General features: G+C 37.0%; 2 protein-coding genes across 2 annotated transcripts; one reads left to right on the top strand and one right to left on the bottom strand.

Annotated features, from left to right (window-relative positions):
- The first annotated feature begins 2,595 nt into the window (after positions 1–2,595).
- On the top strand, positions 2,596–8,101 carry LOC129456525 (uncharacterized). Its single transcript, XM_055224227.1, has 21 exons — positions 2,596–2,600; positions 3,254–3,327; positions 3,433–3,512; positions 3,780–3,872; positions 3,944–4,066; positions 4,136–4,228; positions 4,357–4,417; positions 4,546–4,649; positions 4,720–4,893; positions 4,974–5,107; positions 5,202–5,314; positions 5,549–5,655; positions 5,731–5,830; positions 5,895–6,087; positions 6,445–6,625; positions 6,688–6,907; positions 7,238–7,398; positions 7,462–7,566; positions 7,644–7,741; positions 7,815–7,893; positions 8,017–8,101. The coding sequence occupies exons 1-21, from the start codon at positions 2,596–2,598 to the stop codon at positions 8,065–8,067; spliced, it is 2,349 nt and encodes a 782-aa protein (XP_055080202.1). The 3' UTR covers positions 8,068–8,101.
- A 2,668-nt stretch (positions 8,102–10,769) lies between these two features.
- Positions 10,770–17,968, bottom strand: tmc2b (transmembrane channel-like 2b). The gene is made up of 20 exons (XM_055224226.1): positions 17,926–17,968; positions 17,808–17,849; positions 17,113–17,509; positions 16,131–16,277; positions 15,458–15,548; positions 15,306–15,387; positions 15,106–15,212; positions 14,882–14,980; positions 14,651–14,793; positions 14,433–14,580; positions 14,072–14,266; positions 13,805–13,984; positions 13,415–13,573; positions 13,206–13,334; positions 12,488–12,555; positions 11,857–12,096; positions 11,464–11,589; positions 11,276–11,354; positions 11,067–11,196; positions 10,770–10,960 (listed from the first exon to the last, which is right to left on the bottom strand). Exons 1-20 carry the CDS (start codon positions 17,966–17,968, stop codon positions 10,770–10,772), a joined length of 2,796 nt encoding a protein of 931 aa, XP_055080201.1.
- Positions 17,969–18,317: the final 349 nt, after the last annotated feature.

The raw sequence follows: 18,317 nt of genomic DNA, 5'->3' as shown, positions 1-18,317 counted from the left end.
TTACTTGTGACATACGCAATAGCCATTAAATTATATATCTATTACTTTATTCCTATTTATTATTTATTTTGTCCTATTTTGCGCAATTTCCCTGTCATGTTTGCTTAATGTTTCAATGCAGCTTTCCTCTTTACTATAAACAGAGCATAGTTTGTTTAGTCAGAAGCCACATTGCCACATGTTTGAATAGCCTTCCATTCCTCCCTACAATCCTTTCAGTATCACTAACCATGTGGACAAGTCCTTATCTCTTAGGACAATCCTGTCAAATAGTTCTATGTCATGTCTTTTGTCCAATCTTTAGTCTTCATGGACAGTCCTCTGGAGCCTTCTGCTTCTTGGGTGATGATGCAATGAGGTGTGGTGTGTTGTCTTAGTAACGTCCACATTTTGAGCTCACCTGTCAGCGTGCCTGAACAAGGTGTATAATGCTTTCACTCTGATTACTAGACAGCATAATGACATATGTGTATGGCTGTTGTGTCACTGTACTTCACTCTGTCATCTTGCATTAACAGGATTTTACAGGCCTGGAAAACATTCATTGTCTTCTTATTATTAAGTGACACCATTGACTAACAGAAATTGTGATTTATTTAGGCTTATTTAGTCATTTTAGGCCATTTTTAGTAATAATACAACTAAATGTAATGGTTAGATTTTCAGAAAAGTTAAGCCTATTAGAGTTTATGGACCAAGGCGGGAAGATGGAGCAATAATGAAGCATGGATAGAGTAAAAAAAAAAATTAAAAAAACAGGCAGAAGAGGTCAGTAAAAAATGAATTATTATAAGTACTGTAGACACTCATTTGGTAAAAGTGAAGAAAGTTGATCATATTACTTATCTGGTTTATTGGACTTTTTTCACCTTAATGCAAGATTCAGGTGCAGATTAAATTCTCTGTACTCCAAGATGGCCTCTTAAGTGTCAGTAATGACTAAGCTGTGATCAGGGGTCTCCATGAAGACAAACAAAAACAGGACTCCAAATGTCTACATTACTTTACATGTGAGGCCTGAGTCCAGTTACAATCTGTATCTTACACACAAGAAACTCGAGTAGTGTTTAGAGCATCTTTTTACGTACATTCTCTATGGGGCTGAAGCCAGGCCCCAGTGAAACTTTATCTCTTGGGTTTAATAATTTAAGATTGTTGAGAGTTTGGTTCCCGAGGACGATCAGAGTGGAGCTGACACATCTCAGTCTGATTCAGACTCTGCTGGGGCTTCTCTTCCACAAGGTGAGTGTTAATGTTGGTCCTTTTTTAGTTGTATCTTCTGGTCTCTAGCATATTTTCTACTTTATTTGTAATGTGACTAGGCATGTGAGGGTTATAATGTAATGTAATCTGTAATGCTACTTTGTAAATTTTTATTTTATTGTACTATTACCATTTCCTCTGCTCAAGAAGTATAATGAAAACACAGTTCAATTGAATTGAAGTGGCGAAGACTTAAATAAACATAACCTGCAAAGCCTGCATAGTAGTATGGTAGGTGCAGATACAGGAGTGTTCAGGTTAGATTTTCTGAATGTCAGTGGGATAAGCTGTAGCTCAAAGTGGCTGACAGAATGATTTAATTTCAGAATGTGCAGTGCAATGTACCATCGCACATCTGCTAGCAGTTCAAAGGCTGTTCAGGAGTTTATTTCCTCTCAAAAATCCCAAGGCATTCTCGTTTTAGTTTTAAATATTGATTTGAGATTTATTTAAAACTGATCTAAAATGCATCTGCTTTGTTTTGCTTTTTTCAGGGTGGAGTGGAATTGTTACTGAACAGTGTCAATAAACAAGATGTATATGAATCCCGCTGGGTCTCATAGAGGATATACTCTGACTTACTTGGGAAAGAAAGTTGGACGAAATCATGTGGTGGCACCAGCCGGAAAGCAACGTATGTGTAACTCATGCACTTATCAATTATTGTAATAAATGAAAAATATTTAAAAGGTATAATGAGGTAGAAACATAAGTGAAGAGTGCTTAGCTTCTTTGCTGCTGTTTACCACATTGTTCCTCTGCTTGGAGTCAGGGAAAAACTTGGCATGAAAAAAACACACATAGAAGCCATTATATTATAGGCCACAAAATATAACATTTGATTTAACCAATTACATAATTGTTACCGTATGTATCTGAGACTCTCACTCTCTTGAAATTTATCCTATGAAGTAATGTTGCAATGTTTGTTTGTTTGTTTTTTTCTAAAAGTTGTCTTGCCTTTAATATAAAACAATTTGGTAAGAAGGATGTTGAATGACCTCAACATCCTGGTCCTAATCTCTGTGTGTATTTGCTCAGTTGCCTGGGAGACGACCTCACCAGGCTTTGAGGAGCCTGGAGTCCCATCAAGGACCGTCCATGTAGCAGCCACAGCCGCAGTGCTGGAGGAGCTACCAGGAAGTGTCCCGGAGAGGAGGGAAGACAGGCCCTGTCCAAAGCCTCATAACACACAGGGAGACCGCTACAGGGACAACAGGCAAGGTGAGCCAGGCTCTTAAATTCTACAAATAATGATCTGTGTTCCCTCTGTTATGTCACAATCTGTGTTTCTCCACTGAAAGGTTCAGCTGAGTGGAAAGTAACATCGTGATGAAGTAAAGAGAGAAAAGAGAAAATGCCAAGTCAAAACTCAGAAGGAGAAATGTATAAATCGTTTCCTATGCATTTCTATTACAATTATAACTAATAACATAATACTGTTTTAAACAAGTAGCAAACAAACAAATAATAAGAATATAATACATGATGTAAATACACTTTCATTAAATTTATGTTAAATAGTATTTATAAAATAAATAAATGTATGTTAACTCTGTAATAAATATATCATAATCTTTGCTGTGTTGTCTGTATTGTATTGTCTTGCATGTATGTTTTTGTTCACTTTTAACAACATTTAACCAAGATAATAAAATTATTATAAATGCACATAATAAAATGCAAATCACCAGTATTGGTTTGGTCTTGTGTACACTATGCACTATGTTTGCACTGATCATGTGGGTTCACAGCCTGAGTGAAAAGAATTGAGGTGTGAAACAGGATATTGAAACCTGAAATTTTGACTTTGTTTCACTAAAGTCATTGCTCAATACACCAAACAATTTGTTCATTTTTTCACATTTCACATGTAAGAAAAAGAGTGTAAGAAAAAGTGTGTTAGAGAAAATAAAATGTGTTGATTGAACTTTGCTGTGAGACAACATTGGACCATCTGTTATACTGAGTATTTCCTCTGTTGTTTAAGCTGCCGCCCGTCACAGGTCTGTGTGGATGAAGAGGTGGGCTGCTCTCAGACAGTGGTTCAGTGGTACTCGGAGAGTGCGTCATAGACAAAAGTTTAACCAGGGTACAGTATGCATGTATTCCCTAGTTGTTATGTTACGTTACATAGAAACTAAGATAGCTCTACTCTTCTGTGCTTAGGGGTGACAAAGTGTGAACAAACTTTGGATGCTGAGAAGATTTACATCCCATATGAGTCTGCAGAGATGTGTATTACTCAGGTACAGGGTGTGTCATATGTATCATATAGAGAAAGACTTTCATTTGTGCAAGTTCAGTTTGAGAACATAGGGCACATAATGAAAACTGTTGTTGTTGCTCAGACTCACATGGTTACCACTGTGATGCTCATCTGACTATGGCTGTAACTGGCATCATATGTAGTAGTTCAACAACAACAACATGAATGAATATAATGCCTGCATGCTGTTTACCCTTCACCCTTTCCCAATTAACATACATGTGGGGGTTTTTTTACATTTGAATAGATAGCTCATGACATAGAAAGACTCAAAAGAAAACACCTGGAGATAGTGAAGGAGTTGGAGAGTAGCTTCAAAGCAACGGCAAGAGCAAACCAGGTCCTTATTTTGGTTCAGACATACAGATATAAAGTAAAATTTTGACACTAACACATTTGTTGAGTGAACAGGAATGTATTACAGATCGCATCAGATCTCATTACCAGAACAAACTGAATAGTCTTAAAAAGATGCTTCGTCTTTATCAAGAAAAAGTGGAGATGAAGAACGCTGACTTGGACAGACAAGTGGCGGTTAGCCCTTTTATAGTTTTCTTATTAGTGTCTTTTGTTAGTTTATATTTATGTATTTTTGTCTTGTAGGCGTTGTCTGCACAGAACAGTCAGCTGCTAGAGGAACTGAGAGCTGAGAGAAGGAGGAGTAAAGATGAAGCATTACAGTGGCAGAAGGAAAAGGTTGGGCTTGAACTTGGCAAGCTTCACTACTAACTAACCACTGGTCACTGCTCCCCCTTGTGTTGTGATTTGAACATAGAATGACCAAAAAGAAACTTAGGGCTCTTGTGTTTAATTTGTCCATTCAGAGCAAAATTTTGGAAATGTTTTCAAATAGACTGGACATGCTGCACAACCATCAGGCTTCAAGTGAGTCCTTGTGATGTGTATTCAAATGTAGATATTCTTTGCCAGTTTGCTAATTTGAACTGTGTAACATGCATTTATCCCAACTTATTATTTCACTAGTCTACTTTACTTCTTTATGTTGTCTGAAGCACTGCAGGAATTGCAGATGGCCCGACAAGAAGTGGGAAAAGTTCAAGAGATGCTTGTCCAGTCCCAAGAAGCCAAAGAAGCCGAGATCTCAGAAAAGAAAGAAGTAAATTGTTTCTGTTCAATTCTTGTAAGAAATGTACAATTTTTTATTAAAGTATTTTATTTTTTTACAGGCCTGCAATGGGTCAAACACTCAGTTAGAGGGCGCCAAACTTCGCCTTGAAGAGTTAAAGGACAGTTTGTACAAAAGGGAGAGGGAGATAACAGAGCTGCTGGAGAGTCAGAGCCCAATTCCATCTGTGCCTTTGCCGCCGTGTACTATCCTACTGTCCAGTGTCATCCAAAAGGTGCTGTTTAACTGGTGCTCTTTAGTTTGGCATACAGTTTGACATACCATGGTTTATTTCATGTTTTCTGACTTCCCCAGGCTAAAGCTATTTGTAGAGTCACAGAGGAAAGCAAAGCACTTCTAACCAAAATGATTGAAGAGAATCAAGTTTTCCTGAAAGAAGCCCAGGATAAACTTGGCCAACTAGATACAGGGGGACAAGATAAAGACCAGTGAGACTATAGATGTTTGTGCTTTCATTGTACCCCTGAAAAATGTTGGTTGCTGTTTTGTTTTGTTTTTTAAATCAAATATCTCTTCTTTTAGATCAGAAGAATACAAATCACAGCTCACTTTACTACAAGAAACTGTAAAAGAGTTAGAAGTTACTCAGCTGGCGTTGTTCTGCATAAAAACAGGACAAGCTCCTGCCATTAGTGGTAAATAAAGAAAGTATCTTAATACAAATTTTGACCGCATAGTGACAGAGTTGTATAGATTGTAGGATCATTCCTTGAGTCCATCCTCCAACCAATACAATGCATCAGCTGAAAGAATCTAAACTCCCCACGTTGTAGTCTGCACCCCACCCCAGTCTCTCAGTGGGTGGGGAAAGATGCAAGGGAGTAATAATGTCATTTTTGTAATTCTAAAACTCTTTGCATGCATACTAGAGTGTGACGCCATATCTGAACTGGAGGATATTTTGGGACAAGGGACAGTCCAAACCTTAGAGGGAGTTAAAGGTTTTGCTGAGAAGTTTATTGTTCTCCAGGATGAGGTATGTTTTCTTATGTATTTAATTATTTATTACCAAGACAACTAAGATTATATATGTATGTGCATTTGTGCCAAGATGAAATTAGCGAAAGAAGAAAAAAAGAAGCTAATTGAAAACTACACATCTGAAAGGACATTAAGAAAGAAGTATTACAATACAGTGGAAGACCTGAAAGGTAAGTATTACTTTGTTTTGCCTAATATCTGTTCATTTAACTATAGTCGACTTATTTTACACAGGTAAAATCCGAGTGTTTTGTCGTATCCGCCCTGTTAATCAGACAGAGGCTGCTCAGGGCAGTGCTGTTGTGGTGGAGAAAATAGATGATTATTCAGTAAATGTGGAAACCCCCAGAGGGCCGAGGGAGTTTCAGTTTGACCAAGTGTTTAGTGCTCAGGCCACTCAAGAAGACCTGTTTCAAGACGCCAACCGGTGAGACTTATAATCACATATTGGCACAAAAGTTTGCCTTATTTTAATGTTAAGTATGTGTGATTCATAAAAATACTGTTTATATTTACTATTATGAGGAGCTTTTTAACAGTTTATGTCTGTGACATTGTGTCCATTTTAAAACTAGTTGTTTGGCTCATCTTCGGCAACTAGGAAGGATTTCCTCTTTACTCCTTACAAAAAAAATAAAAAATAATAATAATCAAAAACTATAATCAACACATGATTAAGTTTAAGTTTGTTCATTGGGATTTATATTTTTATGTATGGACTGTTAGTGCCAAAAAACAGTATACTGAGTTCAAATATTGATTTGGATTTAAAATATTTCCCTAGGTTAATCCAATCTGCCATTGATGGCTACAACGTCTGTATTTTTGCATATGGCCAAACCGGCTCTGGAAAGACTTACACTATGGTTGGTGACAAAGAAAGGAAGAACTCAGGAATCATGCCAAGATCTTTTAATGCTATTTTTGATATAATACAAGAAAACAAGACCAAATTCAACTTCAAGGTAAAATTTAAACGCAGCTTCCAAAATAAACAATGTCTTATTATGCAGCAGTTCTCTCTCAGGTGTCTGCCTATATGCTGGAGCTGTATAATGACCGGCTGCAGGACCTCTTTGTGAGTCCGGGTGGAGAAGGTCTGGCCCAGAGCAAACGTGTAGAGATCAAGAGAAACAGGAAAGGAGTGGTGTTTGCCCAGGGAGCTGAGACCAAAGAAGCATCCAGCGCGCAGCAGCTCTATGCTTTGTTTCAACAGGCCTGTGCTAACAGACACATTGCAGCCACCAGTAAGAGCTCTTTAAGACATAATGGCTTCAGCTCAAACAAAGCTATTGAGCTTTTAATACAGCTTGACTAAAATTACAATTAACTCATATGTTTAATTTAGAATTTATCACAAGATTCTGTAATAATAAAGACAAAAACTACAACCTTAACAAAATTAAATAAATACCCTTATTGGTCTGTGTAATGGCTTATTGCATGATTTCCGATGTGCATCTAAAATGTTAAGGCAAACTCAATCTGGTATCTCAAATTTTTTCAAAAAATTTAATCTGATCCGATTTGCAGTTAGTTCGCTAGTTTTTAAGTTTTTCCATGTTTTTCTCTGCCAGAGATGAATGTAGAGAGCTCTCGATCCCACCTTATAGTTGGCATCAAAGTTGAAAGCAAGAACCTGACCAATGGGAGCATCAGTAGTGGAAAACTAAGCCTTGTAGATCTGGCTGGAAGTGAAAGGGCTGCCAAGACAGGTGCTAAGGACCACAAGCTTAAGGTTTGCTTTTTAGATACCGTCAATATGTTTTATGCTTCGTCAACAAAATGATCTTTTTTTTAGGAAGCCAACTCTATAAACAAATCTCTGAGTGCTTTGGGGGATGTGATCTCTGCCTTGTCCTCTGAACTTCCCCATGTTCCTTACAGGAATAGCAAACTTACACAGGTAAAGCCACGACATCCATCTGTATGTTCTTCTTATTTATAAAACCAAATATTATTTGGTATTAATTGTCTTGATAGATCATGCAGGACTCACTTGGAGGTAATGCCAAAACACTGATGATTGTAAATATATCACCATCAGGATACAACCTTGATGAGACACTGACTTCGCTCATGTAAAGAACCTCTGAACAAGATTGTACTAACAATGTGACCCAAACCCTAATTATTGTGCCTTTGAAATTTTAGCTATGCAACAAGAGTGAAAGCTATCACCAACAATGCTCAGAGATTTGTGGATAGCAAAGAGATAGCTCACCTAAAAGAGGTCTGCTTCCTGACAACCTATAAAAGAAACCTGGATATTTCATTATCAACGAGTATTACCTATCTGATCATGTTTTGTTTTTTTTCTTTCCCATTTATCTTTCTCATGCAATCTGTTTTGAAGATAATCTCAAAACTTAAGGCTGGACAGACTGTGGAAGAGGAGGATATTTGACATTTCTGCAGTGAAGGTTTCAACACAAATAACGCCCTTGACTTTTGTAGTTAAATCATCAAATCATTCATAAATAGACAGATAAGTGTATGCATACTTTATTGGGGGTTTTGCCTCTTTTAGCTTTTTGCATCCTGTGTTTAAACAATTGATTGGTAAATTTTGGAACAATACAGTAAACAATGTATGAATGAAAATGAATAATATTATACAATCCACATTTTATATTGTATGGATGTGTAAAATCCTGAGAATAGATGAATCCTGCTGTTTTGATGATGCATTGATGGAAATAGCATCTTTACATTTATTTTAGAAAGGCTTGGAAAGTGCAGTGCAATGGGAGTCTTACAGGAGCAGTCCCTTGTGTTAGAGCAGGTAGTAGATATAAAGCAGCTCAGTGGGTTTCAACAGAGACTCCAGTGTGCCCATAAAAGGACTTCACCAGACCGAGGTCAGCTAGGTGTCGCGAATGTGATGCCAGATTTTGGGTAGACAGCAGGTGGCGCCATTGCACATCAAATAGACAGACAGTATCTTTCTCTGAGTCTACTACAGTCAGTATTGTTCATCACAGTAGGTAAAAAAAAAAAAAAGTCACTAACACTTGTTTATAGTAGAGTATACAGTGGAGCAGGCCCACAGTGGTTTGTTCTTTAACCAGGGACAGTGCTGCTTGGCTGGATCTAGAGTCTTTTCCAGTCCAAAGTCCTGGAAAACCCACTTCTACTAGGTGTCAACCAGGGACCACAGTTATAGTAGAACACTGTATGCCTATTTAATTGATCATACTAAATGCTAAAAATATTTTGTGCTTTAATCTGGCCTAAATGGAGCCTTGTGGATCTGCATTAAGAGTCATTGAGAACTCCAATGCGAAACCCAGCTGCAAACTGGCACAGTAAGCATTTTGGAGATACGTAATATGTAATCAAAATACCATTATACCATTTATACGTGCACATTATTGTCATATATTGATTAGGGTTAACTGCCACAATGCCCTGAGTGCCCAGTGCTCTTTGGTGGCTTCAAAATGTCAGGAAATGGCAGAAAGCTGTGAATAATACCTATCACTGTGATATCTGTATCCGTTACTCAAAATTTTAGAGTAAATATATTCAATATTTAATTTCAGAGGAGAATATGTCCTACAGTACTATCAAGGTAGTCTTAACCCTCTGTGACTCAAACTGTCACAGATGGTTAAGAATATGTTAGATTTATGTTTCTTATAAAAAATAAAAAAAAAATTTAAAAAGTGCTGAATGAAAATTACATACAAATTTGAAAACACACCATCTAATTTTCCTACATATGCCTTTTCTATTATTAAATCAATTAATTTTATAACTGGGGATGTGCAGTGACTTTCATTAGTGGACAATTTTGTCAACAGTGCAACGTAAAACAGAAAGCTCCAAAGCTACTGAAGAAGAGTCTGACTGGTTTGAGTGATCCTGTCTTTTCCTAAAAACTAGCAAAACAAAAGCTATGTTATTTTCCAGAACCAATACAAACAATTCACTGTCTGACATTTTTATTAAAAACAAAATGATTGTTAAGTACATTTAAATATCTTGATGTCCGTCACCTTAGACTCAAATTTAACTAAAAAACACATCAAAAACATGACAAATCAAATATTGCATGGCTAACTTCAGACACATTAGAACTCTATCCTGCAAGAACATTTATGCACGCTTTTATTTTTTCCCACTTGTCCTATTGCATCACTTGCTGGGGACAGGCTGGGGAAACCGCTATTACACCTTTAGAGTCAAGCTTTAAAGCTCTTTGATTAAAAGCTTCTAATGCACTGTCACTGTAACATATTGGCAAAATATTATCTTGAAACGTCTTGAAAATTGTAAACTGAGATTGAAAATTTTCAAGATTCTAAGTGACTTGGCTCCTGAGCTATTGTGCTACAAACTCTGTGATTAACAAGAACAGCCTCTCTGCATGACTGTACCATATCTTTCCATCACTCCTCCTTTCTTTTTCAGTGAAGGCCACTACATGGTGGAACTCGATAAAGCCATGTGTCACAATCTAAGGCTTTAAGATTGAGAAAAAAGAAAAAAAGAAGACACTTACAGAGAACCCAAATCTAACCATAAATCTCCTTAAGTTCTGCGCTCCAATGGTTCTGGCTCTGTTTGTATGAATGTGTGTGTGTGTGTGTGTGTGTCAGTCTCTGTGTATGGAAGGCTGTGCTAGTTTTAATACATGTATACGCATTGTGTTTCAACCCATTGTCACTTATCTGTGTTTTGTCAAATGTTCGTGGGTTGTTCTTTTCACTGCCAGGGGACTACAGATGTAATTGAGCCCAATCCTAACTCTGGTACAGTGCATCAAATGGCAACATTTATGTTCTAATTGTACACAATCCAAATCAATAATACATAAAATAAATAAATAAATACATACATACATAGAAAAGCAAGTTTTTGTTTCTAACAAATGCTCTTTAATTGAATTCATGTAAAAATATAATACACAACTATTTAGAAACTCATATGGATTTCTTTATGAAATCAAACCACATTAATGACCAGTAAACTGATTACACTTCTACCACAGTCACATAATATTGTGCTGTTGTGCTCTGTAATATATTATTAATATGCATCATGCATTAAAATAAATCCTATTATCTTATCTTGCAGTGCTGTTATGTGTGTATTCAGTTCACATTATTTAGAGGCCCCACCTCGACTGCGCTCCTTTCCAGGTTGAGTCCCTTTAGCATTTCCAGCAGGTGCTCCCCTCGATCCTGGAGCACGTGTCACAGGACCTTTGGGGTTCTCTGCAGCCAGTGACACCTCTTTTTGTAAATCTACCTCACCCTTTTCTCCCTTCTTTTTTTTTGTTTTGGGAGACTTGGCTACTTTCTCAACCACAACCTCTGAGGACAATAAAAAAACAACATGGTCAGGAGGACAGCCTAATTCAAATGGCCTTATTTAGTGTCTGTAGCCATAACAGTTTACCTGGGGGTGGTTCTTCTTCTTCTTCAGGTGGTGGTGCCAAAGACCTATCAGGAAGCAGTGCCTCTAAGTCTTTCATCACTTGGTTGGTACTGTCCTTATTGTTTCTTCTATTCTTTTCTTCATCTCGAGCCTATATAGATGGCACAGTTTTATATCAGTTCCACTTTAACATAAAGAAGGAAGCAACTATATAAAATAATAAAACTGACCATTTGCATTTTCCGTTTAAGATCAAGGTTTGCTTGTTGGTATCCTTTTGAGGTTGTATTAAGGTAGTAAAGTGCCAGACTTAGAAGAGAAAAAAAGATAATTAAACTAAATATTGAGAAATTGTGGTGAGTTTATATTAAAGTATTGTCAATGATGTCCATGATAATGGCCACAAAACTGCACTTACATCATGAGAAGAACCGCAGGCATGATCAGTCCAGGGTTTGTGGCATACGTGAATATATTTCCTATGAAGGCAGGTAGATCATTTTCTATGGTCTCCATTACAACATCATACATCTTCTCCTGACCACTGCAAGGAAAATAAAGTCAAAATGCATTTGTATAGTATAGTATAGTAGTAAGTATATTCACAGTACATTGTTGACCATACAGCTGGAATCATGTTCTCTACACACATACATTCCTATTTTGTTTATTCTATTGTATGCATAAGTTAATACTCCAAATCCAGACCAGTAGCAGTTATGCAGGCAAAGCCAATGTAATTGACATGTATCACGTACTCACCTTCATAATTTATTGTTATATTTTACACAATCCAGAGTTTAATACTGACCTAAATGGCCCACAGTCAAAAGATGGAGGTAATGTCATAATAGTGTAGACGACAGGCAGCAGACTGAGGAACAGCACAAGCAGCAGAAGTCCCATGTAGAAATTGTTTGATCGTGAGGCCTTGAAAACACGCTCATGAGGAACGTTACAGGACATCACGGCCCAGCACTGATAGTACATGGATGTCAGGAGACGGAGAACGTTTAGACCCACCAAACCAGGGGCATAAAATGCTCCCATCCTGTAGAGACATTTCAAATCTTGATTTGACTTAAAGCAGGGTTTCAATAATAAAAACACATTTTAACACAATTTAAAATCAGCTTGTTATGGTGAAATGCCACTGAACGACTTTCTATTATCAAGCTGTTTTAGATTAATATTGCAGTACAAAATGTGAAATCATGATCAACATAAGTAGTTTATAACAAAATGCTTAATTTTATACTTATAACCTATTTTATATTTTATACTAAACCAATTATAAACAAACAAATTTTTGTTTCTGTCAGTTGCTAAGGCTGACATAGAGAGATTTAGATGCAATCACTGAAATAACCAATTTATCTAAAACAACTATGTGTCTACACGGTAGGAGCAATAATTCACTGATTAACCCAAAAAACAATTACCATATCATCCCTTGATTGAAGACGAGTCCCAGTACATTGCCACTGATGTCAAACTCTCCATAAGAGGGCTGGAAAAAACAACATGATTAGCATATTGATTTATCACTTTACATCTCCTTTTCAGGTCTCTATTCTCTCTCTGTAATTAAGTTCTCAGGCATAGATCCAGTTTCCCTCAATGTTAGGCATCGTCTGACATGCCAGATGTCATTGTATAGTATCGGGTTGACATGGATTCAAATAGAGAGTTACTACTTACACAGTGTTCAGTAACTGCTTAAGAACAGTGTTGCATATTTATGATACTGAATTAAAAGTTCAACCATTCAAATAATTTTACACAGCCATAAAAGCATAAAATGGTGATTAAAAAAGCATCTGTATTTTAGTGAATGACCTGCTATATATTTTTATAGCCTTTTATAGCTTTTTTAAGGTGTACTATGTAACATTCATGTGCTTATCTCCATTAACATGTTATTGCTTTGTCTGAAATGTTTTAAAGTATGTTGTTAAATGATTTTTTTTGTGCATTTATTCAACTGCAGGTGTTTTTAGAAGAAAATACCTGGGAAAAACGTACATTCCTACTGTGAGCAAGGTCAGTGCTACACAGATTTTACCTGTAAGTTAAATGCCATACTGCGGAACATTCCAAGAAAGGCAATAACAATCTCCACCGAGACAAAGAGTACCTTTTACAGCAGAAAATACTTACAAATCCAGCTTCCAGGTCCCAGCACCAGCAGTAGTTGAGAAAGCGCACAATGACTGCTCTTGCAAAGTCACCAATGAGAATAGTCAAATAGGTCACTTGCATGTCTGATACAATAAGTTTCACAAATTCCTTAACAGAAAATAAACACATTTATTGGTGAATTTGAGTGTATGTTATGAAGTATAAGGGGATAGAAGATGAGGACTTACTATTCCCACCCCAGTCTCCCAACATGGGCCTCTGACTACATCAGCAGGATGGACGTTAGGTGGAGGGATATCTGTTGTATTGTGAAAACTGCTGTAGTTGGCGTAGTACTCATTCAAGGCCCATATGGTTTCATTCTTGATTACTTTTTCTTTCTCCAGCTAAGAACAAACAAATAAGAACTTTTTTAATATATATTCTTATATATTAACTTACACTCAGTTCAAAATTAAAATATATACTTTAGTTAATGTATATCTGTATGTATTTTATATATGTAATTATATAAATATTTTACAGTGTCCTCAACTAATATACAACTTGGGTACAAAATATATATTTTCAAATAAACAACAGAAATACATCATGTTTTATGATACGTGAACTTTCACCTTAGCATTGACTTCATCAAACAGGGCAAAGAGAAAAGTATAGAGATTTCCCAAGAACAAAGCAAAGATCCGCCCAAGCTGCCACTTCAGAGCAATACGGGGATGATAGTCCTCCAATTCAGCGATGGTCTCAAACAGGGGTGGGCACACCAGTCCAAGAAGAGACATTACAAACTCAACCTAAGAACAGTGCAAATGGCTGTCACTAATTTCACTAGTATGCGGTGATAATGTCACGCTTAAGTGCAGTTGTTGTTTTAAACTTGCCTCATTCTTTTCTAGCCAGGAGAGCTCTTTGTTATCCATCTCCGCAAAGTCCTGAGAGCGCTTCACAACATAGTAGATGAGGAATCCACTCCCCCCAAGACTGCACAGAATCATAAAGTTTGCCAAAACCCGAAGAAACCGCCGCAGGTGGATGTTCTCATCTTTTTGGTTCTCCTGCTCGTCTACAATGGATTCCTGCAATGGCAAGTTAGTAATAACAATTAAATTGCATCCAACAAAATATACATAAATATAACTTGAAATACTATGTCAATCATTTATTTTTATATATGATTTAAGTGATTCCAGTAATGGGGGGGCAACTCAAAGAAACTTAAATACAGGAGAAACATCCACTAACCTTGAAGCTTGTTGTAATGGATGCATATTTATTGTCTGCGGTTTCAGGGTTTCCAATCAGATAATCCCAACTTGTAAACATTTTCCAACTAAAAGTGAACTCCCCCTCCTCTGCCCCCTCGCCTCCTTCATTTGAATTTCGAGCCATCCTGCAATGAGGAAAAACATGGTAAATTGATTCAAATAAAATTTAAGTGATAATATAAACATAGGTCTTACGTTCTGACGACAACCATCAGGCTGTATCCGAATATGCCCACACCCACGAGCAGATAGGACAGGGGCAGCCTGAACTTCAGCACTCCTACCATCCGGTCATTATTATAGTAGCCATAGAAAATAAAGGAGTACTTGCAATATCCCTGTAAGAAGAAAAAACATTGAGAAATCCAAGTGAAATACATTTTAGTTAAATAAGAAGATACTGAAAATGGATGAATGAAAGCTCACATTAAAGTCAAAGAGAACAGAGAAATCCATAGCTGTGGCCTGCTCTGCTCTGGGTACTGTCTTTCTTGCTATGGAGCCATAAGGAAGACCCATAAGAATCTGTGAAAACACGATACAAAATGTTAGCAACATATTGTATAGTTTGAGTATGATTTATTATACTCTTTAATAATAACAACTATTACATTTTATCATAAAACAGAATATTCATGACACATTTGTACCTCGGGCAGCATCACCAGCCCAAACATAAATCCAAACAGCACCAGGTTAAGACCATACATCCACCGGAGAAAAATGAAGTATGAAGCCACAGAAGATCCAAAGTGACCTGTTGCAGTGACAGAAAAAGCACAAATAATAATGAATTAAGTAACGAAACAAAAAGGTAAGTAATGTTAAATATAATGGTAATGGTGCCAACTTTCTACTTCTTTTATCTTTCTCTCCCAGGGTATACATGCAGTTTTGAAGTTCTCAAAGTCACGTTTAAATTTGATTAGTTTCTGTAATGAAATGATAGTGCTGTTATTATTAAACATATAAACATACAGAATTATTAAAATAGTGAATTACCTTTGTCATCATGACTTTGTAAGCATACCACTTCCGTCCTTTTCCTTTCCCAAGAGCTCCTTCAAACCTTTCAACAAACTCTTGGGCCTCTCTGTTTCACAAATTAAAACAAAGTTTGACAATTAAATATTCAACACCAAATCCTCCGATTATACCACTTGCCAACTGCAAAACCTTCATATGAATTATTTAGTGTTGACAGCATGTAGAGCTTGTAGAAATTGGTATGATTTACTGATTGATGACAGTAGGACTATGTTGAGAGAATAGGGCCAGGCAAAGAGCACGTCAGTGCGCCACAACAGCATGCATTAAACAGTGTCAAGCTCATGAAAAAGTTAGCGTAGCAAGCCTCTCATGTTGCCTGCCGTAAAGGTTGCTTACTGAACTGTACTTAGAGGAACAAGCTAGACACACGCTGACCTATGCCTCAGCTTACGACTGATTAATGCCAACTGTGTTTTTATAGAATGAGATTATAATATATGCAACACATAAATATATCAAAGTCAAAATGAAATGCTTTAATTATGCAAGATCACATCACATGTACATGACATAAGTGATGGCATAAATGTAGTATACAAGAAAAACATGAAAGAAGAAAATAAAAGGGGGCTGCAAAATCTAAATTCACAACACTATGATAAAGTGTATAGCTACATATTTTTACTTGAGGTGTACAAGTCTCCTCTTCATGCGCCATGGTTTGGTTCTTAATGTAGCAATTAGCTTCTTTTTTTCCTCCACTTCTTCCTTCAGGGCTTCCATCTCTCCTTCCGACATAGATTCTTCATCAGAGTTAGAATCAGACGAAGAGCTAACGTGGGAAAGAGTAGCAACCAAATCTGAGTTGTACAATTGATTAAATCTTGTTATCTAATCAATGCTGTTACAAAGTTTTTGATTATGGTGTCAGTGGTGTCAACAACACAACCCTGCACACTCCTCCTTACTGAATATCTGTGATATAGTACAAATACACAGTATGTTTGAAATCTTAAAACAAACCAAGGACCAATTTGTTATTTTAGGAGTTGCTGTGACAAAACACTGTTACTCCAGTTATAAACTGTAAACCAGTTAAGATAATCTTAGCTTATGTAATTATCATAAGATTTACGAAGTTATTGGTTATTTTAGCAAGAATAAACAAGCATGACAACATATTTCTGCTGGGCGTCATAGAAAATGTATAATTATGGCCCATTATATCGCTATTTATGCGCAAGCAGTATTATATACTTTGTATAAAAAGTTACATTCACAGTGATCTGAAAAGAAAAAATGGCCTCAACTGAACATACAGGGGAATTGAAAAGTAACATTTTTAAGTTAATTTTATCAGTGGTTTATGGAAATGGCAAATACGTGAACCATGGCAGGAATCTATGGCTATGAATACTAATGTGTATGGAACATGAATTGTATGGACACCTAGTGCTGCAGGGTCATAAACCATGTTTTTGATGTAACCACTGACATAGATAAGAACTGTGTGCATGGATTAACTTGTAAACTGTCTGCGGACATGATATTTATATTCAGGAGACTAAAGTTGCTCCAATGGTTTAAAGTATACGATCCCCTGAATATATGAAACATGGTCTGAGTGGTATGGAGCGTGCAGGGTGAGCCCTCAGAGAATACTGCACCTGCCCTTCTTTTTCTTGTCTCCACCTTTGTCTTTGCCTTTGTCTTTGCCTTTGTCTTTGCCATTGCCTTTGCCCTTCTTGTCCTTGTTCTGCTCCTCTTTAGTCTTTTTGGACGCGCCTTTGCCTCCACCGTTTCTCCCATTTTTCTTCTTCTTGTTGTCCTCTTCACTCTCTTCTTCACTCTCGTCCTTGGCTTTTTTCTTTCTTGAAGCTTTGGATCCTTTTTTTGTACTTCTGTCTTCATCATCCTCATCTTCATCACTGTCACGCTTTTTCTTTTTTCTGCCTCGTTTCCTTGGCGACTCATCCTCATCTTCATCCTCTTCATCATCACTAGTTTTTTTGGCTTTGCGTTGGGGTTTGGCCCTCCTGTTTTTACTTTTCCTCCTGGCCTCCTCTAAAAGACACAGTCAGGTAATACATTTTGAGCAAATAAGACCAAAAAAACTGCCGCCTAAATACTGCTGTATTTTAAATATGTAATATTAGCATAATTTTCTACAGTATCATTGCAATTCAGTATTATGTTTTTCTGAAGCACATTGCCTAAATAAAATTCACGCTCCTTTTTTACTTTATCCAGTGATTTATCCAGTATTCTCTTGATAATTGTTGTAATTGGTTTGTAGTAGACCATGATTCAAATTTACTTGCTATAACTTAAAAGTAAACCAACAGCAACTCTTACATCTTACCTTCACTGTCATCATCAGTCACAGCATCTACGTCCATGCCAACTAGGGAAAAATACGACATTGTTCAATAAATCTAAATTTGATAGAAATTATTTGAAGTATTTTTTTAAAGACTTACCATCCTCCACCTTCACAGCATTACTTTTCCGTTTTGGTGGCATCTTGAAATTGCAGCTGTGCCCACATCAAATGAAACTATTCCATTTGTGAAAACTGTGGCGTCCTCCCCATGACTGATGCTGTTTCCAGAAAGCCCCGCTGGGCACGTATGTAACACACTGACATTGACCCGAGGAGTGTCCCTCCCTGCTCAGATATTTAAACGGTGTGTAAGGCAGCTCCTTGGTGACTGTGACAGACGGACTCCATGAGATGATAATCAGTAGCTCGAGGGGGAAGGAAACTCATACAATGGGGTTGTCAATCCAAATGCTAATCTATCAAGCAATCCTATACAGAGAGACACCAAAAACTTTGACATTTGACATTAAAGGTCAGGTGGGTACAGTA

The sequence above is a fragment of the Periophthalmus magnuspinnatus genome, chromosome 9 (assembly GCF_009829125.3).
Source record: "Periophthalmus magnuspinnatus isolate fPerMag1 chromosome 9, fPerMag1.2.pri, whole genome shotgun sequence".
In the NCBI taxonomy this organism is placed as follows: domain Eukaryota; kingdom Metazoa; phylum Chordata; class Actinopteri; order Gobiiformes; family Gobiidae; genus Periophthalmus; species Periophthalmus magnuspinnatus.
This window is presented reverse-complemented; position numbering and strand designations above follow the sequence as displayed.

Excerpts from the sequence above, each read along its gene's own strand:
- tmc2b (XM_055224226.1), bottom strand. The coding sequence starts at position 17,968 with ATGCCACCAAAACGGAAAAGTAATGCTGTGAAGGTGGAGGATG. Across the intron at positions 14,267-14,432 it reads CCATTACAACAAGCTTCAAG|GAATCCATTGTAGACGAGCA; the intron begins GTTAGTGGATGT and ends TTGCCATTGCAG. Across the intron at positions 12,097-12,487 it reads TTCAATCAAGGGATGATATG|GATGGGAGCATTTTATGCCC; the intron begins GTAATTGTTTTT and ends ATGTCTCTACAG.
- LOC129456525 (XM_055224227.1), top strand. Across the intron at positions 4,067-4,135 it reads ACTTGGACAGACAAGTGGCG|GCGTTGTCTGCACAGAACAG; the intron begins GTTAGCCCTTTT and ends TTTGTCTTGTAG. Across the intron at positions 4,894-4,973 it reads TGTCCAGTGTCATCCAAAAG|GCTAAAGCTATTTGTAGAGT; the intron begins GTGCTGTTTAAC and ends TGACTTCCCCAG.